Source organism: Neofelis nebulosa, chromosome 6, assembly GCF_028018385.1.
Source record: "Neofelis nebulosa isolate mNeoNeb1 chromosome 6, mNeoNeb1.pri, whole genome shotgun sequence".
Lineage (NCBI taxonomy): Eukaryota > Metazoa > Chordata > Mammalia > Carnivora > Felidae > Neofelis > Neofelis nebulosa.
This window is the reverse complement of record NC_080787.1, coordinates 124,716,311-124,742,942: the sequence shown is the minus strand read 5'-3', so window position 1 is coordinate 124,742,942 and position 26,632 is coordinate 124,716,311. Positions and strand designations below refer to the sequence as shown.

General features: G+C 44.8%; 1 protein-coding gene and 1 long non-coding RNA gene across 4 annotated transcripts in view; one reads left to right on the top strand and one right to left on the bottom strand.

Moving 5' to 3' along the window:
- SLC2A12 (solute carrier family 2 member 12) overlaps nt 1-26,632 on the top strand; it is a 58,657-nt gene that overhangs the window by 1,726 nt on the left and 30,299 nt on the right. For 2 of the 3 annotated variants that reach the window (XM_058735338.1, XM_058735337.1), the window contains exon 2: nt 18,005-19,336. In XM_058735338.1, coding sequence (XP_058591321.1) covers nt 18,005-19,336 — 1,332 coding nt within the window. Of the gene's footprint in view, nt 1-18,004; nt 19,337-22,229; nt 23,739-26,632 lie in introns of those variants that run through there. The other variant, XM_058735339.1, reaches the window with a different exon arrangement.
- Nucleotides 7,297-13,332, bottom strand: LOC131514879 (uncharacterized). Its single transcript, XR_009263309.1, has 2 exons — nt 12,794-13,332; nt 7,297-10,220 (listed from the first exon to the last, which is right to left on the bottom strand). It is a non-coding gene; the product is annotated as an uncharacterized LOC131514879 (long non-coding RNA).

Below are 26,632 nucleotides of genomic sequence, written 5' to 3'. Positions count from 1 at the left end.
GGCCTCCACGGCAAGAATTAAAAATATGGACTATTTAATTCTGATATGGCTTTGAAAGCACCATGTACTCTTAATAGGTTAAATTGCGCAAGGTCACGGTCATCCTGAAGGAAGGTCACAGGTGTTAGTGTTTGGAAAGGCACAAGATTCAACTGACAATGCAACCGTGTTCCAAAGAAATGATAAAATGAATAAACACGGTAAATTATTTTTTAACTTAATTGTAAATGAACCTTTATTACGTGGAAAAGAAAGGAAGCCTAAACGTCTCCCCCAAATCCTAAATGAATAAAGCTTTGATTTGTGCTAGAGTTTATATTTAGATGGATACAAACATTTTAGGATTTTTAGTACAAATTTTCATAAGTTGTCTCAGACGTGTCGTGGTATCCAAGGCAATTATGTGTATGGACTTGTACCTACGGAAGGCATAGTGCAGGCTCGCTGTACGATTTGGGATTATACTGTAGTCTGTTTTATGAAAATGCTGAGGTTTTAATGAAATGATGTGTGTCGAATCGTTCTTTTGACCACTTTGTACATTCCCATAGTTTCATCCAGGAAATCCAGAGTATTTACGTATGCTCAATAATTACCATCCTAGTCCTGCATTTGAAGATACAAGTTTTTCTGTATTCCTAGATGGGGAAATTAAAGCACAAAGACGAATGAGTCATACAACCCAGGACAAAGTAATTAGATCATGTGAGATACTGAGAAACAAATCCACACAAAAATTTCCAGACTCCATGTTAGCGCCTCCTAACGCTCTTACGCCCAATAAAAGTGTTGGCAGATCTCACCCGGGGAAACTCCTCTGAAACTGGAAAGAATTCTTTGTTCCAGTGACTACAAGCTAAAGAACTTAAGTCCATTTTCAATCAGTTACGACATAAAGCGTGTATGTTTTTAGTAATTTTTTTTTTGTATTCACGGGCATGTTATAACCGACCTTATAGGCAGCGTTAAGCTCAATTCGTAATCCTGGTGCCTATACCCGACCGCTGTGTGGGTGATATTAGAAAAGCACAATGCTACAACATCTCACACAAGTGAGAGAACATGTGTGGTTGGCCCAGGTTCTCGCAGGGCTGGTGCAAAACTCACCCTGAGGTCTCTGGCCTGGGGGGCTGGATGCCTGTTCCTCTGTCTCAGCAGATGGGTCTTCCAGACTCTTCCAATTTCATGTTTCTTTTTTTTTTTTTTTTTAATGTTTATTTGTTTTTGAAGGGGAGAGAGAGAGAGAGACAGAGCATGAGTGGGGAAGCAGAGAGAGAGGGAGACACAGAATCTGAAGCAGGTGCCAGGCTCCGATCTGTCAGCACAGAGCCCGATGCGGGACTCGAGCTCACAAGCTGTGAGATCATGACCTGAGCCGAAGTCTGACACTTAACCGACTGAGCCAGCCAGGCGCCCCTCCAATTTCATGTTTCAGATAAGACTAAGAGGAGTTTCTTTGAGGCCCTTTTTACCCCACCAGCACCTGCCCAAAGGATCAGAGACCAAGAACAATATTCACTGTATGAGTGCAAGTTCTCAAGCCCTGGAGCCCCGGCTGCCCGATGCACTGGAACCCAGATCAGTATAACTGGCTGGACTCACTGGCCCAGTTGAAGGGGCTGGGCTTCGTTCTCCCTGAGACCCTTCTAAATCCAAGATGCCGCAGGCTGAGATTTAAGAAATGTACACTTGGGCTAATCAGATGAGTATCCAAAGGCAATTGTTTTCAAACTTCTTTAAAGCTGTGAAACTCCTTTCGACAAAGGAAAAGCTGAATAGGTGGTCAGTATGTAAGAGAGGTAATCATGGCAACTCTTTAGTGGAAAGGGGGGTGAAGAAAAGGAAGAGCCTGAGGCAGGCTGCTCCCTGATCCCTTCCCATCTCCTGTAGTCCTAAGCTGGGTCCTGGGTGGGACCACATTAGCAAACCACAGGTCTGTCACTACTCTGGTTATGCAGGCGATGTTTTTGAGGGTGGGGGATTTTTACTATGCTTCTACTGAGTCTTGGGTTCCCAGGGTTAGCCTGAACCAGGCCCCCTTGAACTCAGTCAGGCCCAGCTCTCTCAGGCTTCCTTGGGCAGCCCGATGGAGAGTCTACCTGTAAGAGAGTTGAGCAGACTTTAGAAGGAACCTTGTCCCCAGGGAAGAGCAAGTCAGACCAATGAACTCGACCTCTTAACAGAACCTTGGTTGTGAAAAGGGCAAGTCTAACAACAAACCAGTCATTTTGGGAAGACCCAGGCCTTAGCCATTAGCATTTTCCCAGGCTTTCCCTACATTAAAAAGTGGCAAAACCTGTGACACAGATTATTGTGCTTTAAAAACACGGGCATTTAACAAATTGATGACTGATCACAGTCATCTATACAGCTTGATATTGCCAAGGAAATGGCAGGATTGATAGACATGTGAATCTCTGAGAGGCTGTCGACTCTTTTGTCTGGAAATAAGAACAGATTTAAAGATGATTATCTCCCTTTTCACTTCGGTCAGCTTATCTCTATGACTGTACATTTAACCTCACTTGGAAATCACATCAAAAGCCTCAGTTTGAGGCTCCTTGTGACTGTGAGGGCCAGGCAAATGGCTTCTCTGAGATCTAGGGAGAGAGAAGGCTCTGAACCAACATGGCGGAAGCTGTTTCACCACAGACTCCGGGTAGCGTTGGGCTCACACAGCCAGGGCTCTTGTTTCCCTTTGAAATGGCTGTGCCCTAGAGAGGGCAGAGAGGTTGCTGCTTCCACAGGCTACCCCCTGGCTGCCACCACAGCTGCGGACATGCACTGGAGGGAGCCTGCAGGAGGCAGGGCCTGTCAGACATGGATGAAGCCTTCAAGCGGTGTGACTGACCCGGAGGACTGAAATCAGTCAGCAGACACATTGTGCCTGAGCTGATTTCACAGCTAATGCCTCTTCTGATGGGTCAGTGCCCCATCCCCGTTGTGAAATATTTGTAATATCACCCATAGTCTGGTCACATTGCTCGCAGGAGCTGAGGCCTCTGAGATCCCAGGAACAGGCCTAGTGGTAGTCCTTAACTTCTACTGTTTGTGAATTTTCAAGGGGGTACTTTTTGGTGGGCTAAATCTTATGTTCGCAGGTAAAAAAAAAACAAACAGACAGACAAACAAAAACAAAACCAAAAACACCTCAAAATAAACCCACCCGGTAGCTGCCCGAGGAAAACTCCAATTTAAATGTGTAAATCCAAGGGGAGTCAGCCAATTTGAAAATGCAATGTTTAATTGCCGTAGATAGGTGGGACTGTCTTCTCGTTCAATAATAGTTGTTGAATCTGGCTTTGTAGGTAGCATTTTCTCAGTAGTAGGAACCAAGTAATAATTAGCCTCAGGGTTTAAAAAGTTCTGAGAGCTCCCAGTTGCCCCCCGCCCCCTGTTAGTATGCAATTAGTTTCTGCTTCTCAGCAAAACACCTACTGACTCAGACTGTGAGGCAGAACTCGTTGTAGAAGATTCTTAGATTGAGCGGAGTTGGGTTCCCTAGTTCAATGGTTTCCTCGGGCACAGTCTTCCCCAAGAAGATGAGTTATTGAATAAAATAGAGAATAAAAGCCATGTAAAAAGATACCAAGATACGGTGAGAAAGGGGGGGAAGGTTAGAATGGGCTTCATTTCAAGGGGCTGTTTGACCAAATACCAAATAAAGATAATTTCTCATCCCGTCTTCCCTCAGAAGGCACCTAATCTCCGTTAAAGGCGAAGGACTTGAAATCACCCCAGAGAGTTCCCAGCTGAAACTTCGAGTCAGCTATATAACCTTTACAGTAAATCATAAAATCATACATGTTTTTTAAAATTTAATTTTCTTTTCTTTTGGCTCATTGGTACCGTTTTACTTCCTATAGGAAGTACTGCTAATCCCATAGGATCCTAAAAATTAATTAATTAAAAATTAAAAAAATGAAAACAAACAAACAAAAAAAACCCCCACACACAACACAGCACACTCATTTATACATTTGCTAAATGGCTGTACTTCAATGATATACTAATTTTTCTATACAATTGAGGTATAGGAGTAATAATAAAACTAAAATAATTTATTGCATCCTTTTAATTTCAGTAGGTTTCATTCTTTTCGAACAATCCCTTACTTTATATTGTTCTGCCAAAATATCAGGGAGAAAAATGCAGTCCTTTGTTTGACTTACAGGAGTATTTTTTTTCCTTGAGTAAATCAAGTGTAATTCACCTTTAAGCTGTTAAATTGTGCTCCCCTTGGAAGTAATTGTTTCTCCGGAACACTCATGACTCAGGTCTGCCTGGCACAGTTAGGCAGACTCTGGGGCTGTTGGTTATGTCCATATAATTTTCTCCAAAATTCGTTCTACATGCACCTGCTTCCATACTTTGTGGAAGTTGGTGCTGGGAGCAATGTGCAATGTTAATTTAGAAACCAGCCCGAAATGGCATCTCAGCCTCAGCGGTGCAAGACTTTTTTTTTTTTTAATGTTTATTTATTTTTGAGACAGGTGGGGGAGGAGAAGAGAGAGGGAAACAAGATCCGAAGTGGTCCCCGTGCTGAAAGCAGACAGCAGACAGCCTGATGCGGGGCTCGAACTCACGAACTGCGAGATCATGACCCGAGCTGAAGTTAGAGGCTTAACTGACTGAGCCACCCAGGTGCCCCAGCAAGACTTTTAAGAACAGAGAAATAAATTGTGATTAAGATCAGTTTGTGGTGAGAGAGCATTCCCAAGCTAATAAAATGTTTCAATTCCATTGGGAAACAAGATTGTTGAAACCCCAGGCAAACTCACGGGAAGAATTTTTCATGGTGTAAACCCAATTATGTAGGTACTACCAAAAACAAAGCAATTCAAGAATTTATGAAAAGGCATAATTGTTATGCTGGAAACAAGGTATCATTTTTCTTCCTTTGCTATCAGTAAGAGAGACTGTTTCAAAGGTTTATTTCCGTGTCATGGAGATTTTACCCCACTGGTCCAGACGACACAGATTTTTGTTGAATGATTATTGTGGGTCAAATGTTTCTATTACTATTATTCCTTCTTATCTTTACAATAACGCAATGAGGTAATACTACCCCCAGTTCACAGTTAAGGAAACTGAGGCCAAGAGAACCACAGCGAACGTTTACCAAATGCTTACTACCATGCCCAACACATTCTTCTGCCTCATTAATTCTCATAACAACTTTATGAAGTAGGTAATATTATTATCTCTATGTTAGGAATGAGGACACAGAGGAACAGAAAGGTTAAGGGACATGTAGCCGGTAACTAATCAGGCACTCTGATTCCTGACTGTACCTTCACCTTAAGCCCGGGTACCTCCTAGAGAGAACCAAAGGGACTCACTCCAGGTAGCATGGATAATATCAGAGTGTCGGTATCCTATGATCCAATCCACGGTTTTACCCACTTGACCCGTAATACCATCCAGCACCAATGTCTCTACTCCCTGCTCTGTTCTGTTATCTGATCTTTGATTTGGGGTACCTGTTAAACTCGTTTCAGAACTTTATTGCATTCGATTTTAGCTACCTCCCTGATTTTCCATGCAACACGTCTTTTGCTATAAGGTTATAAGCTCCTGGATAAAATACACATTCTTGTACATTTGTCAGAGCTCTGAGAGGACTGCAAGCACTGTGGGCTTGGAAAATACTGTTCGTAAGAGGTAGGAGCTATGCCTTTTCCATCAGGGATCACGTGCATGTGGGACAAGTACCACCATCTTGAGCTACCAAATCCAGATGTAACCTGGGAAATCTCTCAACACAGTGCTCATAAAGGCCATCCTGCTGACTGCACTGTTCATCCAGATGAGCCTGTTACCATCTGTGCCCAACATGGTGCTGGCGCATAGTACATGCTGAGCTGTTAAATGAGCAAATGAATTAAGCATTTGTTCAGCTAAACTAAAGGACATGGGAATTCAGCAGTACATATTGAGCACTTACTCCATGCTGGATACTTCAGAGTGAAAAGCAATATGTAGGACATTATCCATGTCTGTAGATTTTACCAGAATCAAAATAATTATAAGATGATCGTTTAGCAAACGTGCTACAGCCGGGTCCAGGGTGAATAAGAGACATCCATGCAATGCCGATACATATTACCAACTGGTGGAGAGAGACACGCGTTCAGGAAACCCAAGATGGAGGAGGTGGCCGGGGATATAATGCCATACTAATGCCCATGGGGCAGCTTAGCCAGGTTTTGATGGATTCTGGAAGATAGTAGAGTAAAGTTGAGTCAAGAAGGTATAACTGAGGGCAGTGCATTTACGGAGAGCATTATAAGCAGAGAAAATAGCTTGCGTACAAATTTTGAGAAGACAAAATGGCACATTCAGGGACCTCCAGCTATTTCTGTGTGACGAGAGCACAGAGTTCAAAGAAGGGTGGAGGGCAGAGGACGACAAAGAAATCTGAAGATGTAAGCAGGGACCATATCACAAGACCTTTGTGTGCTAAGTACCATGAGAGGAAGCATTCTTAGGAAGAGACCATATCAGTTTAGAGAAACCAAGCAAGTTTCTGAAAATGATGGTAGTGGGGACAGACTTAGAGAGTTCTAGAAAACCTTATCTGCATGTCAAAATCCTCCAGCTTCATGGGGCCACCATTATTTTAATATTTAAATAAACACAGTTCCAGCCCCCATGAGGCTAAGTCCACATGTTTTCTTACTCGCCACCCTCGCTGTGCACACACAGAATACCTGAGGAGCCTTGCTGTTCTTCTGATCAACTTCCTGTCTCCACTGGATTCTTAACCTTCACTTCCCACAATTAGTCTTTTTCTCTTATCTTTGCTTTGATCCATGTGCAGATCATGGCCCTTTTTCCTTCACATTCTCAAATCCCATTCATATAAGCTCTTTGTGGATCATTACTACGATTTGCAGACAGCTATCATCCAAATAAATGTTTGGTGAGCCCATTTTGTAAATTATCCTGTCAAATCTACCATAGGGAATTTCTTGTAAACCAACTTTCCTAAAATCTGTAGGCCTGTGGCCCTTTTGTTCCCTTATCCCCGTCCTCTCCCCTACAACTTGATAACCTGTCTGGACCTTTTCTTCCATTTCTCCATTTTTCTTCCATTTCTTCCATTTCTGGGCATTCTTCGCCAGTCTTTCTTGAACTCTCTCTGTCATACACACACACACACACATCCACACACAGGTCAAAATTCTTCCCTTATGTTATATAAAACATCTCGGCCTTTTTTTTTTTCCTCTCTCTCTCTCTCTTTCCCATAGTCCACTTGTATATTATCAACTTGCCCCATGCACTTCTCCCTTAACATCCAGGTGGCCATGCAGGTATTTATTTTTAGTAAATAAAGTGCATTTCCTAAGAGCTTTACATCCACAGCCTTTACAATATTATTTGTTCTCTTCCCATTGTATTTTCCCAATTTAAAATGTTTAAATGCACTACAGATGATTCCCAGTCATTTTCAAGTATGTAGACCCCTTTAACAACTCCTTAAACAACTTTAGATCCTCACATAATAGTTTCTGCCATCTTAAATTTATTGATTAGAAAACGTAGACTGACGGGGGGCGCCTGGGTGGCTCAGTCGGTTAAGCTTCTAACTTCAGCTCAGGTCCTGATCTCACAGTCTGTGAGTTCGAGCCCCCTGTTGGGCTCTATGCTGACAGCCCAGAGCCTGGAGCCTGCTTCTGATTCTGTGTCTGCCCCTCCCCTGCTCATGCTCTGTCTCTCTCTGTCTCAAAAATAAATAAAAACATTTTAAAATTAAAAAAAAAAAGAAAATATAGACTGAAGGAATGCTACTGTGCCATCACCGGAACTTGAACTTTTTTATAACTTTTTCATCACATCTGCATACGTTTGAAATCTTCGAGTACAGATACACGTGTTACTATGTTTTCCAACGTTCACTAATTAAAGATTTTGTGAATTCTCACATGTCCATAGCTCACTCGCGCTCGCACACACTGAGAATCTCCGTGGCGGAGTCCTCAGACGTCTCCAGGTGACGTGGCTGCTGGTTTGTTCTCCAGATCACACCCCCTTAACTGTCTGTTGAAAATATCCATAAAAACATGGAAAGAGATGTAAAGTCACAAAAGCATAAAAGCCAGATATATTCATCAATGGGTTAGCATTTAACCCAAAGTTAGGTACAAACATGGGCCTGATGTATAAGAGGCAGTAACATTTTAGCTTTGCACAAACTCCCACTGCACATCCCTAATGGAGAGGATTTTCGGGAGCCAGATATAGGGAAGACATCACCACAGACCCCTGGGGCCACTCTGGCAGAGGGTTGAAGCTTTGCTGCACGGTCCGATCTTCCCAGGCATCCCGTTGCCGTTACTTCTCTTTCTCTCTCAGGGGCTACAGTTTCCAAGATTTCAGCAACTCTGGGCAGATAGGAAAGACAGCGGCTCACCGAGTTCTGGAACATGAGATCAGTGTTAAGAAGGGACAAAGCCTGGATGAGCCACTGGAATGGTGCCTTCCAGAAGTTGTAGCTTTGCCCGTACTGGTTTTCCAGACTGCTTTAAATCATGCAGGAATGGTATCTCTTCTTCCTAGTCAGGGGACCAAAACATGGAAGCAATACAAGTCCTTCCTCCGTCCAATGGCATCCCACCAGAAAAATTACTTCCAGGCATCAGAAATTTGGCCAGTCGCTCTGCACACCAAGTGCTCCCCCCGGTCTCGCTAAGAGGAGTTCTCGACGGCAGCCGGGTGGCTAGAATAAGGTATGTAAGACACTGAAAACCCAACAGCTGTTCCAACTCCCTTCTCATGTTCTGCCTTTCCTATCTGGGGAGCTAAAATATTCAGAGACTCGCATCTCAGGCTCCCTTGCAGCCAAGTCTGACCAGGGAACCTTCCTCTGCTTCTGGCCAATGAGACATGACGGGAAGTCTTCAGCTAGGTCTGAAAATCAAACCGACAAAGATTAAGAGGGAAAAAATATCCACGTGAATTTAATGCGCGTTCTACATGACACGGGAGCCCTCGGGAACTAAAGAGTAAGAAATGGTTAAATCTGAGTGTTGTTATGCTCTGTTTGATGAAGCGTGGACAGCCGCGGAGCATATGACAGGTCAAGGTGTGTGAGGTAAGTGTTGTGAACTGGGGAGACTGGGCAAGGCCTGTTTGTTCGGATCCTTCGTGGTCTCTCTCTGTCTTCAGAGATAAGATTGTTCCCTTCCTGTGGGTGTGGGGAGGGCACCTCCCATGTAAGGGTGTCACCTGCTTTAGGGGGAAAGGGCAGGGAGAAGGCCAGAGGGACCCTCCTGTTTCTGCCATTTTCTCAAACTCCTTCAGCTTAAAGCATTCAATAAGCCAAGGCACCACATTTCGGGGCTAGCGTATTCTGAAACCCATCCTCTTCCAGGGTGCTTCTGGAAAGTTTCCTCCATGAAAAAAAGAAAGAGGCCTTACCGCAAGCCTTCTTCCACCGTCACTTGCCTTTGAATTTGGTGGCGAGAGAATCTTAAGCCTGGGGCTGTGGCGGCCTCTTTGCACCTATGGTGACAAACCAGGGGCAAAAGCCAACCCTCTGAGGAGGCAGGAACAGAAGAATGGATAGAGTATGAATCCTTGGAGACACCAAACTCAACTCGGTCTTCTCACCAATTAAACAGCGAATGCCACAATGTTTTAAAGCCTTGTTTTTTAGGTTTTGGTTTCCTACGGTCAAAAATATCATAACTGATCTGGGGGCTGGATACAGAGAAAGCAACAAATCTGGCCACTGGCAAGTATGTTCTAAATACAAAGGCGAAGGATGCATTTTAAGATTTCTTTTTATAGGAAACATACATACATTTTTGGAAAGCATCTGTTTTCTGTTCTCTATACATTTTGTAAGAGTAGACTCTGAAAAAAGAGATTAGGACAACGCCCGACGACGAGAACAAATCTAGGTGAAGACAGAGCTGAGGACAGGTGCAGACAGGGCAGGCCTGTGTGAACCTGTCATGAGCGTGAGGACACTAACGCTGCCAGAGCAGAACTATATTCTGAGATCTGCGACGTGGGAGAGGCTATTCTAGGTGCACATAAGCAGGACAAGAAGACAGAGAGTGGGGACGCCTGGGTGGCTCAGTCTGTTAAGCATCCGACTTCGGCTCAGGTCATGATCTCATGGTTTGTAAGTTCGATCCCCACGAAGGGGTCTCTGCTCTCAGTGCTTTGGTTTCCCTCTCTGCCCTTCGCCGTTCCGTGCTCTCTTTCTGTCAAAAACAAATGAACATTAGAAAAAAAAAAAAGATACAGGCGGGAAATGAGATGAATATGTATAAGTAACACATAAATAATTATTACTAAACAAATAGGGGGAAACCCAAAATACTAGAGGAAATCTTTCCTGAGTAGAAGAACCCAAGTAGAAGCAGAAAAGTGTGGAAGAAACAAGTAGCCAGACTTATCCCGGCGAAAGTCTCACAGTGAAGGAGGGAAGGAAGGACGGAAAGGCAAAAAAGCGAAAAGGAAAGAAAGAAAAGAATGGAAGTCCTGTGAATAATCAGGCAGAAAAAGAGAGTTAATAGGGCAAGATGAAGGGAAGGGCTAATAAGCCAGTGTAAGCAGCGTCCCCTCTGGGTACCTCCCTAGCCCAGGGAATTTGGAGAAGCCTGGTTTCCGGAAAGTGTGGCTGTATACGTACTACTAAATCAAACCTGAGATTTGAAAAATGAAAAAGAAAGCAAAGTTCCCATCGGTTTTTGTTTTCGAAAGGCCAAACAACAGCAGGTAGAGAGGGAGGCCAAATTTTCGGTTGGGCTGAGTTTCATTGTATGCTAAGGGGGATTGGGAGGCAGGGAGGGGGACTAGATGCAGGCTAGTGCCCAGTATTTACCACCACCAGGGGCCCCACACATGGTCTAGGGCCCAGAGGCAGCATCCGGGACCTTTGGCAGCTGGTGGAAACAGCACACCTCAATTCTTCAGGGGCCATACCCTCTGGGCCTGGGGGAGCTCTCTGGGCCAGCGCCCTTCCCCCACATGACGACCAGGAGTCTGTACTGAGCTCTCCTGGCAGGCCCTGTGTGGGTCCCTTGATGAGTTTTGTCCCTTGATGGCAACAGTCCTACTCTCAAGGCGCTCCCAATCTAAGGCAGGAGACGGGCGCAACTAAATATGATCCAGGGTGCTGTAAGGTCATGGACAGAAAGGCAAGAGAGAGGAGAGAGATTAATGCTAACCAGAGGGCGTCTGGAAAGGTTTTGTAGAGAAGGCAATATTCAAACTGTATCTTCAGAGATGACTCAGGTTTCCCCTAGACTCTGAAGTTAAGGGAGAGACATACCCTGAGGGGGAACAGCTGGAAGAGAAGCACGAGTCTGGGAAAGTGCATGGCATTTTCCAGAAACAGCAAGTAGTCCGGATGGGCTGGGAGGAACCGGTGTCTGGAGACTGTTGTGGGGGCTGAAAACCCGAGTCCCTGACGGGTGCTGCTAAACAGTGAGTCTGAACAGCCAGAGAACATGGGGCTCACGTTTCATAAAGAATAAATATATGAGTGATAACGAAACGGTTTAAGGTGTCTCCGGTGGTGCTATATTCACAGGCTAAAAATAGTGCTGAGGGGCGCCTGGGTGGCGCAGTCGGTTGAGCGTCCGACTTCAGCCGGGTCACGATCTCGCGGTCCGTGAGTTCGAGCCCCGCGTCGGGCTCTGGGCTGATGGCTCGGAGCCCGGAGCCTGTTTCCGATTCTGTGTCTCCCTCTCTCTCTGCCCCTCCCCCGTTCATGCTCTGTCTCTCTCTGTCCCAAAAATAAATAAAAAACGTTGAAAAAAAAATTAAAAAAAAAAATAGTGCTGAAAGCTTTATAGAAATGCTAATGCTAGGCTGTTCAAATGCTAAGCATTTATGTAAATATAAGGTTGTAAATGCTAACCATTCCATAATACTGTGCCTTAATCTTAGTCTGCCGACAAAACCTTGGGGAGGTGAGGACCGAGGATCAGTCAGTGTTCTGGAGGGCTCTTATCCTTCGTTCATTTACTCCATCACTCAGCAAACATTTACTGAGTATTTACTTTGCGCCAGAGACCACAGATGAGAATACAGACATAAGGAAAGTAGAGTTCTTAGACGTTCGGTTCAACAGGTGGAGACAAATGGGTAAATAAGTGAGCACCTTGAACGATGACAGGTGCACTAGAAACACATTCTTTGGGCGGCAGGAGCCCAGGGGGGTGAGGGGTGAAGCTCGCAAAATAAGGCCGAGCAGGGTGGCCTTCCTGGGGGAGGTGGCGCTTGGGATGACTCTTGAAAGATGAGTTGGGATGGAAGATATTCAGGGAGGAGGAGTGGAGAAAGGGGAGACCACATCTGCAAGGCCATTTGGGGGCCACTGCAAGTTTTTCTCCCGAGCAAAACGTGAAGTAGGGGGGGGTCTTTGAAACCTCAGAGGCATTCGCACTGGGGCACGTCGTCCAATTCCCTGGCTGCCTGCCAGAGGAACCTGTGTGTGCACGTTTTGCCGTCTGTTGTAGGATTTAGTGAGCCGACAAGTGTTCATGGTGCGCCCATTATGTACCCAGGCTGGAACAGACATATGGGGTAAGAGAGGAAAGCAGAGAGCAGGCAGAAACGCAAATATTATGGAAAATTGTGTCGTGTGCGAGCCAGTGACAGCGTGGTTTCATGTGAGTCACCACAAGCGGCGGACAATGCAGCTATTGTGGCCTCGCCTCGCCTGGGGAGGCTCCTGCCCTTTGTGCCCTCCGTGTGGGTCTCAGTGCACGTACGTGAGGCCCCGTGGCTGTGATGGCATCTTCCGCAAATGCTTTTGCTTCCTTACCTTGTAGCACAGGCGTCGTGGCTTCAACAGGGACGCTGCTGGACTTCTAGCAAAGCAGCAAGACAGAGAAGTAGGCATGACCCAGCGGCACTGCGGGTCCCAGGTGTGACTCTGCACGTAGTTGCCATTTCTGTGATGTCCCCGAAAGGCTGGGAGTTCCCTGTGGCCCCTTTGGGGCCATTTCCTTGAATGTTAAGGAAAGGCCCCCATTGAGCAAGGCCGTGAGCAAATGGGATGGAAATGCTAAATGTCACCATGAACGTGAAGTGCAGGGTGTTTGACTTCAGGGCTGGGTGTTCTTTGAAAAGGCATTCATCAGAATTCCTCATCCTGCCCTCTCCTTCAGGACCGGCTGCTGCTTCTGGGTCCAGCGAGCTGCCCAAACTCTCTTATCTGTGTTTAGGCAGACCCCACCTGCCTGCGACGCACTCTTTCCTCCTGTTCATGGCCAGATTTCTTGAAAAAGTTATTTCTACCTTCTGGCATCCGTAGAATAATGTCTTGCTTTTATCATCATCATCGTCAAAAAAAAAAGTCCACTTTTTATGTCTCTTCACTGTTTTTTTTAATGGTAAATTAGCACCAGGAAAATGTCCTGTCGTGGAAGTCCTGAGGTGTCACAGGGCTACAATCTAGGGTGATTAGGGACTAACCTTCCACGGGCTCATTGGAATTCAAAATCCCAAATGGGTAGCTGGAGACTGTAAGGGAACTTCAGCAGTAACAAGGAGCAGCACCAAGATGAGTGAAATTTGTTTTGATCAGGATCCCTTAAAGCATATCTCAGGGAGGACAGGCCCCTCAAATGAAATACACACAGTTAAGCCCTTAGCTTAATTCTGTGATATATCACCCCTGTTGGTATGCCCCCTGTGTGGGAATAAGGTCATAGAATGTCCTCTGCACCCTTTAAGATTTTAAAGGCCAACTCCCTAGATAGACAGACAGAAAGATAGATATAGATAGATAGATAGATAGATAGATAATGTTGTGATATATAAAAAAATTTTTAAACTCAGGGCGCCTGGGTGGCCCAGTTGGTTGAGCGTCCAACTCCAGCTCAGGTCATGATCTCGTGGTTCACTAGTTCCAGCCCCATGTTGGGCTCTGTGCTGACAGCTCAGAGCCTGGGGCTTCCTTCAGATTCTGTGTCTCCCTCTCGCTCTACCCCTCCACTGCTCATGCTCTGTCTCTCTCTCAAATTAATTAATTAATTAATTAATTAATTTAAAAAAACTTTTACATTTGTAATTTTGTAAAAAGACTTTTTAGTAATTCGTATGGAAATAATGTTATTGTAACTCTGAGGAATTATACTCAGTGCTAGCTGCTGGGTATCTAGAGGGACCTTGACAAACTGGGATGGTTTCCAGACCCTTTGCACACATCCCAATTTGTCCGTGTCCCGTGAACGCTGACTAAAAGAATCAGCATATGAAGCTAAGTCCAGAAAGTGGACAAAGAAGCTGGATCTCTCTTCCGTCAGGAGCATTTCCCCCACTGTATAAGGAGCAGGCTTTGTGACTTGCCCACCTCAGACTCTGTCTGAAGTAACATGACAGAGCATCAAAGGAAGGGAATCTGGTATGTCAAGAAGTCTTTCTTTTGGTAGGAAAACACTATCTCCCAGCTAACAAAGGGGGGAAACAAGAGGGGAAGGAGAGGGCGAAGTGGCAAGGGCAATCTTCTGCCACTCAAGCAGTTGCAGCATCTATTCTGCCATGTCCCTGACTCAGTATCCCCTCATTGCTGCCCTGTGTCACTCTAAATCCACTCCTGGGGTGCCTCCCTCAATCTGCCTTACAAGTGTTTCATTCTTCAATGTCGTTTATTTTTTTAATATGAATAGCAGAGGCCAATTGCCAAAACATATAAAAGCTAATCAATATGTCAAAAGTAGATAAAATTGGGGGGCCTGGGTGGCTCAGTCAGTCAAGCATCTGACTCTTGATTTTGGCTTAAGTTGTGATCTCACAGTTGGTGGGTTCAAGCCCTACACTGGGCTTCATGCTGACAGTGTGGAACTTGCTGGAGATTCTCTCTCTGTGTGTGTCCCTCCCCCACCTCAAAAATAAATAAAATAAGAAACTTAAAAAATAATAGATAAAATGAACAGTGGGAGATAGAGATACGAAGTAATACAATATTCTTATCAAAATGTGAGAATTTGACCCGATTCTCCTTGTCATAGAGAAATATGATGCTGAGGATTTCAAGATCACATGGGGGGGAAATATGTGGAAATTTAGCACATGAATGATCTTACAAGAGAGTACCTTTTTTGTTGTTGTTGTTGTTGTCGATTTATTTATTTTGAGAGAAAGTGAAAAAGTGGGGCAGGAGCAGAGACAGAGGAGGAGGAGGAGGAGAGCCTGATGTGGGGCTGGAACTCACGAACCATGAGATCATGAACTAAGCTGAAATTGAGAGTCAGATGCTTAACCAACTGAGTCACCCAGGAGCCACTATGAGAGACTACTTTAAAGCCATTTTGCACGTAAAAACTAAAACACTGCATAATAAATAATAGATAACAGAGATATCACCAGAATTTTGGGTTTCTTGGGGGCAACTATATAACTACATCTGGTTGTCCTTATTTCTCTCTCTCTCTCTCTCTCTCTCTCTCTCTCTGTGTGTGTGTGTGTGTGTGTATGTACTTCCCACAACCTACAGAAATATCTTCCATGTACTGGTGCTAAATATTTGTTTTTTACTTAGCTGGATAAATTGCTAATTTAATTTCACTCTAATGGTTTATGTTCACTATGCTCATGAATTACTTTTATTTTATTGTGGGTTCTTGCCCTTTTATTTTCTCCTCCATCTAAATGTTCAATCCTTTTTAGATTTATTTTTTGAAGTCACCTATGTCCCAGGATCCTGGAGATGTAAAATACCTTGGGTATTTCTGGTGGGAAGAGACGCAGACCAACTTTATTTGACCTGCTTCACTTCCTAGAGTGAACATCATTTTTAACCGCTCCCGCCCCCGCCACAATGACAGGCTTAAATAGCCCTTGCTCAGCCTGTGATAATTGTGTGCCTATGCACATTTCTAGTCTATTCTGTACACATCTCAGTTCTGTTCCTTCTCCAACTCCTTTGCTGTTGTCTGTCTTCTAGATGTTGGCATTCCCCAGGTCCCAGGACTACTCCTCCTTCTTCAGCTCTTCTCTTCACCTCCCTACCTGATTTCATTCATTCCCCTGCTTTTAAATCCCAAATAAATGCCGCTGAATCCCACGTACATATTTGTCCACAGGGTATTGAACATTATAAAATCACTCAACCAACAGGTCAAACCAGGAAGCCATCTTGGGCTCTGGCCCACCTCTTCTCCTTCTAACTCCCAATTCACAAGCAAGTGTAGTTGGAAGTAATAACTTCCAAATTCACTCTTTTTTTTTAATTTTTAATTTTAGAGAGAGAGAGAGCACTTGTCAGCTGGGGAAGGGGCCAGAGAGGAAGAAAGAGAGAGAGAGAGAGAGAGAGAGAGAGAGAGAGAGAGAATCTTAAGCAGGCTCCACACTCAGTGCAGAGCCCAATGCAGGTCTCGATCCCATGACCCTGGGATCATGACCTGAGCCAAAATTACGAATTGGATGCTCAACCAACTGAACCACCCAGGCACTCTACCTCCAAATTAACTCTTGAATCTGTCTACGTGTCTCCAGGTCTACTCTGAACATCCAAGCTACTATCATCTCTTGTCAACTCTAAGGCAACACACTTTTCTCTGTTACCAGTCTTGCTTCTGGAAGAACTAGTCTGCACCCAGAAGCAAGAAACTTGGTGTCAGTCCCCCCATGCTATTCGGTGTGCATTGGCCCCATTATTCTTGGAAAACAATAGAAGGTGTCACTGTGGGACACCTGGGTGGCTCAGTCGGTTGAGCGTCCAACTTCGATTCAGGTCATGATCTTGCAGTTTGTGAGTTCGAGCCCCACATCAGGCTCGTTGCTGTCAGCCTGTCAGCACAGAGTCCATTTCAGATCCTCTGTCCCCTCTATCTGCCCCTCCCCTGCTTACGTTCTCCCCCCAAATAAGTATTTAAAACATAAATAAAAGGTGTCACAGTGGCTTGCAGGGCTCTGTTTGAAGTGTGCCCTCTGTGTCTACCCCGATTTACTGGATCCTATTTACTTCTCCAAGCTGGGGTTGCACCCCACATATGATGTACTAGCTGCCCAGCAGTTCCAGAATTTGCTTTCCTGTGTTATGCCTTTCAGTTGCAAACTACTGTTTCCTGTGCCTGCAGTGCTCTTCCCTGCGCTGCCCTCGGTTACTTTTTGTTTCGTTTTGTTCCCGTTTTGACAAACTACAGATATACGCATATAATAAACACCCTCCTACCTACTTCTGAAAATTAATGCCTGTTAACATTTTGCTATTTTTCCTCAGTTGTTAACATTACAATAACAAAACAAGAAGAAGTCCCTTTTGTCCTTCTTCCCCCAAGTCCTATTCCCCTTCCTCCGTACTCACAGCAAGTAATGGATATTGTTGGTTCCCTCCCCTGCATCCATTTCCTTCTTCCTTCTTTCTGATACAACCTTAACTTTGTTAAGGCATACGCGCGCGTGGGCGCGCGCGCACACACACACACAGACACACACACACACACTACCCTCATATTTCAGCAAGAGCCAACTGTGGCCAGATGTGACCAAGGAGAAATGAGGGCAGGTTTCCTGGAGGTTGTGGTTCATTTTTCCCCAGGTTACACAAGGGGAAGCCTTTAGCGCTTCTGGAGGTTTCTACCCTTTCTACTCTGCCTTGGAGGTTTGCCTTTAGAGAAAAGCCTGCCATGGGGCCCGAGGAACTGGGCTGGCTGAATTTCTGATCCAACACCAAAGCAGGAACCCAATGGGGTTGCTCTTGTTTGTTCAGTCTTTATCATCTATCATCTGCTTATCTTGCGTAGCTGTCTGCTGGTCACTGAAAAACAACAGTGGCACCACAAATAGAAGGAAATGACTTCCTAAATGTCCTCACCCCTCTCCTCCAAAAATGAAAGAAAAAGGATATTTCCATTTATATCTAATCATTTTTGTTAATATATTACTTTACTATATTAATGTGTGTGTGTGTGTGTATACTCAGTGCTCCGAAAAGCTTACGCACACAAGCTTGAGTCTCCATTCAGACATAAAATGTTTAAACTAATGGTGCAGAACTGACCTCTCTGTCTCTCCTCTCTGCCTGTAGGTTGCGGCATGTTTACTCTCCTGTCGTCCGTCACTGCTGCTGTCAGTGGCCTCCTGGTGGGTTATGAACTTGGGCTCATCTCTGGAGCCCTTCTGCAGATAAGAGCCTTATTAGCCCTAACCTGCCACGAGCAGGAGATGGTTGTGAGCTCCCTCCTCATGGGGGCCTTGCTCGCCTCTCTCACTGGAGGGGTCCTGATTGACAGATATGGACGAAGGGCTGCCATCATCTTGTCATCCTGCCTACTTGGACTCGGAAGCCTGGTGTTGATACTCAGTTCATCTTACACGGTCCTCATAGCGGGACGCGTTGCTCTAGGGGTTTCCATTTCACTCTCTTCAATTGCCACATGTGTTTACATCGCAGAGATTGCTCCCCAACACAGAAGAGGCCTGCTTGTGTCACTGAACGAGCTGATGATTGTCATCGGCATACTTTTTGCCTACATCTCAAATTATGCGTTTGCCAATGTCTCCCATGGCTGGAAGTACATGTTTGGCCTTGTCATTCCCTTGGGAATTTTGCAGGCAATTGCAATGTATTTTCTGCCTCCAAGTCCCCGGTTTCTGGTGATGAAAGGACACGAGGAAGCTGCTAGCAAGGTTCTCAGAAGGTTGAGAGCCGTCTCGGATACAACTGAGGAACTCACTGGGATCAAATCTTCCCTGAAAGATGAATATCAGTATAGTCTCTGGGATCTGTTTCGATCAAAGGACAACATGAGGACCCGGATAATGATAGGCCTAACATTGGTATTTTTTGTGCAAGTCACTGGTCAGCCAAACATATTATTCTATGCGTCAACTGTTTTGAAGTCCGTTGGCTTCCAAAGCAATGAGGCAGCGAGCCTCGCCTCCACTGGGGTTGGGGTCGTCAAGGTCATCAGCACCATCCCCGCCACTCTTCTTGTAGACCACGTTGGGAGCAAAACCTTCCTTTGTATCGGCTCCTCTGTGATGGCAGCTTCATTGATGACCATGGGCATCGTGAATCTCAACATCCCCATGAACTTCACCAATATCTGCAGAAGCCATAGCCCTGTCAACCAATCGTTGGATGAGTCTGTGTTCTATGGGCCTGGAAACCTGTCAGCCGGTGATGACACTCTTAGAGAGCTCTATAAGGAGCTCACTGCCCGCAGCCAAAGCTCCCTAATGCCCATGAGAAATGACGTGGATAAGAAAGGAGTGACACACTTGCCAAATACTGGACTGAGCCAAGCTCAATACCAGATGGTCACAGATCCCGCGGACGTCCCAGCTTTCTTGAAATGGCTTTCCTTAGCCAGCTTGCTTGTTTATGTTGCTGCTTTTTCCATTGGTCTAGGACCAAGTAAGTATCCCATTTTTTATTCCTTCCCTCTTTGCCCTTATGAATGCTAACTTGTTGCCTTTGGCCATCAGAACGTCTTAGGGCTATGGTACCTTGCACATGAACCTACTAGACGTAAGATGGGGATAATACTGGCCACCTGACATTTCTACTCATGTGGAAAGTATGCTTGGCTCATACCTCTCTTGTGAGATGTGCAGGGCTGGTATTCAACAGAAGGATTAGTTTTCCATTATCTGTCGCAGGAGGATAATTTAGCAGCAATTGATTGGGGATAAACCAGACCTCAAAAGATGAGTTTTGTGCAAGAAATGTGTGTTTTATGAAAGCAGTTTACTGGAATAACATTTTCTCCCATATCATTCCTGAGTGTCTTCGTGAATGGAAGAAAAAAATCAAGCTTTTAGATTTTCTCAAAGACACACTGGTGGATGCATTCAGTAATAATGAAGAACAGGGAACGATGAGTTGGGAAGGAGGGTGGATTATTCCTGTAAGTACTGTATGTTTTATCACCAGAGTAACCTCCCTGAGCACTTTACTCATTAAGCAGGAGAATGGGAGTCAAGTTACTCCCATTCAATACAATATAAACAATTTACAGGGAGATAGCTACACGGTTGTTTAATTTTATATAGCTGGTCTAGTCCAATGACAAAGTTCAAACACCTCTCTTGAGCAAACTCTCTACGGTTTTCTAGAACAGGTTGTTGGTAGCAGTTCCTTGTCTTTTAGCCTCACACACAAAATCCAGACCTCTCTTTAGGGAAGTATAAGTCAACTCCTACAGCTCTCCGTCTCCCCCATTCTTTCCCTCTTTCCCTCTTCCTTTCTTCCTTCCTCTCTCCCACAAAGTTTTGCTGTTGTTGTTTACAAGGATCAGGGACCAAGCAGAGTTGCTCAGATAAAAGGAAATATTGGGGCTTAAGAACATGAGAAGACATTGGTTATGTTGAAGGAGAGGGAATCTCATGGACAAATTTAGGTTTCTGGTTCCAGGACCTGACAATGTTCCTAGAAAGAAAGTCACTTTAGGGCTTTTGCTCTGGTGATCTACTGTTAGGTCATTAACTATTCATTCAGGTGATGTGTATCAAGTGACTAATTTTTTAATAGCAAACAACTATGCTAGATGTTGAGGAAATCGTAATGAACAAGACAGACACTGTCCCTGTCTTCAAGGAGATGATACTTGAATTAACTGAACCATATTCCCTGTGTCTGCTTCTTTCTGGTCAGCAACCAGCAGATTTGGCCTCCTTAATCTCAGTTAATTAATATCTGGATTTGCACATGACTTATATGGCCTCTACAGCTGCTCCCATTCCTTGCTTTGAAGCCTACTCCCACATCTAACCGAGATCAGTCTCTAGATATTGATTCTTTCAAATTCCAGAGAAAGAGAAGGAATCTGATGGACTCTGTCCTTTGCGACGCAGTCATAAGGACACCTCTAGGCCACATGGTCCAAACCATGGACGACCAGAGCTGGCCCTTCATCTGGCACTGTGAGTGGATGGATTTCCTTCTAAGGGGCTGTGCATGGGCAGATACGAGTCAATTCTACAACACCATCAGCCTCTGACCTCTCTGACTTGTTTCTGAACCCTGGCCCTCCTTGTTAAGACTTAGCAATGGCAAATATTATTAATGAACAGTTTCCTGAAAACAGGTTTCGACTATTATTTCAGGAATCAGGCGTCTTGGGTGTGTATCTGTGGGACACTTATCTTAGTTAGTTTGGGTTGCTATAACAAAAGACCAAAGACCGGATGGCTTAGACAACAAAAATTTATTTCTCATCGTCTGGCGGCTGGCAAGTCCAAGATCAAGGTGCTGGCAGACTTGGTTGTTGGTGAGAGCCCCCCTCCTGATTTGTGATTGGCCATTACCTTCGTAGTGTGTCCTCACATGGCAGAGGGACAGAGAGAGAGACAGAAACAGAGACAGACAAGCGAGAGCTAGCTAGCTTTCTCATGGCTCCACCCTGATGACCCAGTTACCTCCTAAAGTCCCTACCTGCAAATGCTATCCCATTGGGAATTAGGATTTCAACATATGAATTTTATGGGGAACACAAACGTGCGTGCGGTGCAGACAATACTTACGTGGTTACTCTGACGCATAAAGCTAATGAAATTCGAGAGAGCACCTTACGCTTTTATTCTCAGAAGCTCCTTGAAGTCCACCAGAAGGGCAACATGTAAGTGTTGTCTCGTACCAAGGAACAACTCAAGCTCCTTTGTGAACTTTTCCATATGAAGGAGTACAATAAGTTTTGCTCATGTGATAAACTTCAGGTGGTATTGTCTCGTTGATTTCCTTTGCCAGCATCTTTTTCTCCTATACGTTCATCATATAACTAAAAATCTTCTTTACATCAATTTTCTTGATCCAGTCTTTTACAATATCAAGAATCAACTAAGAATCTAAGGAAAGGTGAGCAAAAAGAAAAGGATGCTTTTCTTGCTTTAAGTCAAGAGAAACTTTCAGGTGAACAGAGGTGATGATATGGTACATATTATATCAGACATTGATCATAAACCTCCAGAACCCACATACTCATGGTATGAGCTCCTACTCCCTTTCTGTCTTTAGTTTTGGGGTAACTTTGAAAACACGCAGCAAATTCTCCGTCACTAGCTTCCCATTTGATACATTATTGTATTAGAGCAAGAATTCCCCTTTTCAGCAAACTCCGTTTGATTTTGGAAGAAATTATTGGGAGCTGTTTGTTATTTACCCTGTAGGATTCTTGAAATCGTGTTCTCTACTCATTCTTTCAAAATATAATTTAGGCTGTAGATCCAACTCCTACGTTTTGACACCTATTAGGTCAAATACTGTGCTAGGAAGGTTTTACATACTTTGAAGTATTTCGTTTTACCTTCAGGACAAGCCTGTGAAGAAAGAATGGCCACCAAATTTTACAAATGACGGTACTGGGTCTCACAGAGGCCAACGAAGTGACTTGCTCAAATAATTGAAAAGACTCGTCTTCTGAAATTCAGTGTTAATCCTCGTCCCAGGCAAGAATAAGCAGGCCTCTGTTGGTCTCGAAAATAAATGTTAATTACTTTTAGTTCCGTCCTCCATGAGGACGCTGTAGAGGCAAGAATGAATGGAAATCGTGTGTCATTGCCCATCACATGAGGCTGTTAAGTGCACCACTCTGCATTTTATGCAAGATAGAGACAGTCCCTCTTTTTCGGAAGCTCTGCTGGGTAAGTGAGCATGTACATTTATAAGGCTGAGCTGCAGGATAAGAGAGAGGGAGGGTAATGATAAGAACACAGAAGTTTCTGATGTGTACTTACTTGAATGACTGAAGTTGATGAAGATAATGTTTACTGGTTGTTTGGTTAGATTTCAAGCCCGGCCCTAACAAAGACTGAAATAACAGTGAATTCAATAAGATAGGAGTTTCTTTCTCTCTCGCTTAGTGACTGGGCAGTTCTGGGTGCTGTGGAGGCCTCCACGGTCAGGTACCAGAAGCCCCTAGATGGTGTCCCCCAAACCTCCTTGTAGCTAGTACTTCCTTCTTGGTTCTCTGTCCATCATGTTGACTCTTTAAAAATACAAAGATGCGTTTTAAAATTTCATCACCCTTTTCTGATGGCTAATGGGCCCTTGGGAATCAGTGGAAGACACAAAGTACAGTCAATTAGAGGGAGGCGGGGCATAGGAAGGCCTGGGTAAGGAGGATTGTGAGCAGCTCTGTCGGGGAAGCAGGACCACTGTAAGTGATAGGGGACAAGGAACTTGTCACAAGGGTTGCCCCTCACACAGGGCCCCAGGGAAGAAAGGATGGCCTCAAAGCCACGACAAACTGGAATCCGCGAGAAGAAACTGGAGCCCACGTCTGTCTCCCACCACATCGACTCTGGTGATGCTGGCCACCCGCAGAAAAGCGGGTGTCCTTCTCCGTAGAGCCCTGACAGCAGCAGGAGAGGCCAGAGGAGGAGACTGGGTGCCATTGGCTAGTCCTCACGACCAGCAGGGAAAGGCAGCCGGTCACAGCCCTAGTGACGTCTAGGACCCAGCAGAGGCTGGGTGTCACTTTGGCCTTCCAAGCCTCGTGCAAATTTCTCTTCTGGCCAACCCTCACCAGAACTACCCAGGGGAGGGAACTCTGGGAAACATAGTTCCAGCTCAGCTCAATGGACGCAGTACGAAACCGCCACAGTAATGAACTCCGGACTAAGAAAGAATAGATGTGAATGTGGCCAAAAACATTCCAGAAGGTCAAGGGCCCTGAATGCTGTCTTCAAATGCCATGATAGATATTTATTTCTGTTAGATATTGTTTCTCTTATTCCTGTGATAGATATTTATTAAGTTGTTAACATGTATGACTAGCTTCCATTCCATCTACTTCTAAAAAAGAGGTGAGATCATTAAATTAATGTCTCTTGGCTTTCGTTTCTTTAGCTATAAAACAAACAAAAAAGACTCTTTTGCTAATGCATTATAAAAGCCTCCACATCTATTTTCTCAGGAATGTTCATTATCTCCCGGCAGCTGATGACTCTCACTTATCTCTAGTTCTATCGTGTCACAGGACTTCGAGCTCCTTTTTTTCCTAATGAGTACGGGATTTTTCCACTTTGATGCTTCACTGTAAGCCCAATGCAAGAAGCTCAGCGCTGAATTCTTTTCTCCCTGAGACCGGGGGGAACGGCCCTTTCTTTTCCATGCTGTCTGTCATTCAGTCTGATGCTCTGATGCCTTTTCCCAATCCAGTCAATGACCAAACGCTCTCGCATTCCCGCTCACAAATGCCTCCTGTGTTGAGCTTTTCCTTCCCGTTTCTGCCATCGTAGTCGACCCCTTAGGAGCTCGCTCTTTGATTCCTGGCAGATGCTTCCCGTAATTCTCTTACATTGCAGATCCTTCCCATGCCCTCCCGTCCAACATAGGGGCCCCCTTAAATACCTTGTTCCTCGTATCACCACAGCTCACAAATCTCCCATGGTTTCCTGCTTTCTACCACATCGGAGAAGTCCAATGCCTTTCAAGATGAAACGAAGATTAGACATTCCCTAGTCCAACGTATTCCTTTTATAGAAAAGAAAGAAGTCCATGAGATTGAGAGCACACAGACGTGGGACCAGATCGCCAGGCATCTGGAGCCTCATCCATCCTCTTTCTAGTACTCCCTCACCCACCTCTGAGGGAAAGATGGTATGATTTCCAAGGCCCTCCATCATCTTCCCAGCTCCATTTTGTAGTCAGTGGCCTTGTGCTCCGGTGCCACCACTCATACAGAAGCACGTGTAGACTCCGAATGGACGGCAAAGGGAGGGGCAGCCCTGCCCCCGTGTAGTGAGGTCACGCTTTACCTCTCGGCGCTGCTGTGTCTCCACGGCTCCACACCCCGGTCGAGAGACACACGCCCTTGTTATGGTTCCTTTTCCTTCCCCCTCCCCTCTTCCCAGATCCCGCCTATCTTTAGAGCTCAGTATAAGTCTCGTCTCCTTTAGGAATTCACTCGGTTTCTTAGAGGTCTTTGTTTGTATGAACTACGAAGTATTTCTAGCGTAGAGCGGTCGGTCCGGGGCCACGGAAGAGCCTGAATGTAAAATCAGAAAAGCTGGGTTCTTCTGATTCCAGCTTTTCTACCTACTGGCCGTGGGATCTTAAAGCCGTGTATCTTCTCTGAAGCTGATTCTAATCTATGAATTGTGCATAATGACCCTTGCTCGATCTCACAGGGTAGAGTGAGTGCCAAGTGAGTTGAAGCACGTGCGACTGTTTGGGATGCTGTTGAGTCTGGTGTAAGTGGAAGTCACATGTGTGATAACACCACTGAGGCCTTAATGATGAAGTGTATTGCTTCGTTATGTTTGTTTTGGCTTATTAAGCAAACATCGTTATTAGAATAAGGCCTTTGGGGAAAGAAATGACATCTCATGTTGTTTTTTTCCTTCTCCTCCTTTAAGTGAGCACTACATAAGTCTGTTTGAAAACCATGAAGGAAGGCATGTGTGTTTCTAAGAGGAGGAGTTGGGGGAAAAGGAGTTTTAAAATGAGATATAAATATAAGAAAGATCTCGAAGTGTGGTTTTTACGTGTGTCAAGCCTTCCAGGGCAGGCGAGGCACCGTATGAGCTATCCCTGCTAGCCACCATCGCAAGGCTCTTTGCGGAACAATCCATCACTTGGGCATATTTCCAAAAATCTCTTTCTGGTTTGGCCCGTCAGATACGATATAGGGAAGTTAGGAGGCCTTGAAAAGAGGTAGTGGGAGGCACTTAAGGCTTTTCTTTGTCAAGTCGTGAAACATTATTGGGGAATTTCAGACTCAGAGTATCTAAAAGTCGCCCCAGTTTTTCTTGGACATCTCTACCTTTTGCTGCTAGAAAGAGAAGAGAGTTCTTTCTGCTAAGGAGGTAGAGAATCTCATGGTTGAAGGAGGTTTGGGTGTGGGAGAAGAAATGACCCTTTGTCTCATGGTTTCCCCAGCTTATAATTGCAGTTCCAAGGACTGAGCTGGGTGACATGTAGGTAACAAGATATGGGTTCAATTACTAAGAAAAGGAAAAGTGTGGATTTTGGAGTAGGGTGCTGCCTGGAGGTGAATCTCCACTCTGCTAGCTGTGCAACCTTGAGAAAGTTAGTTAACTTCTCTGTGCCTCATTTTTTATCACTTGTAAATATGGATATGATTAATAATTAAATCATAGCCTTGTTAAGATTAAATCGGCTCATAATAAAGTCCTTAAAGACTGGCACTCAGAGTGCCATATAAGTACATGTTGAGTAAAAGAAATAAATAAGCTTAGGGGTGCCTGGGTGGCTCAGTCGGACTTCGGCTCAGGTCATGATCTCGCGGTTCGTGAGTTCGAGCCCCGCGTTGGGCTCTGTGCTGACAGCTCAGAGCCTGGAGCCTGCTTTGGATTCTGTGTCTCCCTCTCTCTCTGCTCCTTCCCCACTCATGCTCTGTCTCTTTCTGTCTCTCAAAACTAAACATTATTTAAAAAAAGAAAGAAAGAAAGAAAGAAAGAAAGAAAGAAAGAAAGAAAGAAAGAAAGAAAGAAAGAAAGAAAGAAAGAAGGAAAGAAGCCTAAAGATTGGGTATTCACTCATGAATCTGTGGGGGCACGCAGTCTGAGGCAGAATCCCAAATCTTCCCCTCTGGTGAGAACCAATGGTTATTTCATACACGTGGTTTGGGTTATTGATTCTTCTAGAGTTTTCAGAAGGGATCTGGTAACTGTCCTTTTTTTTCTTGCCAAGAGTCAGTCATTTATGTCTGTATATTATGTTGTAGTTTTTTTCTTTTTAAAGAAAACG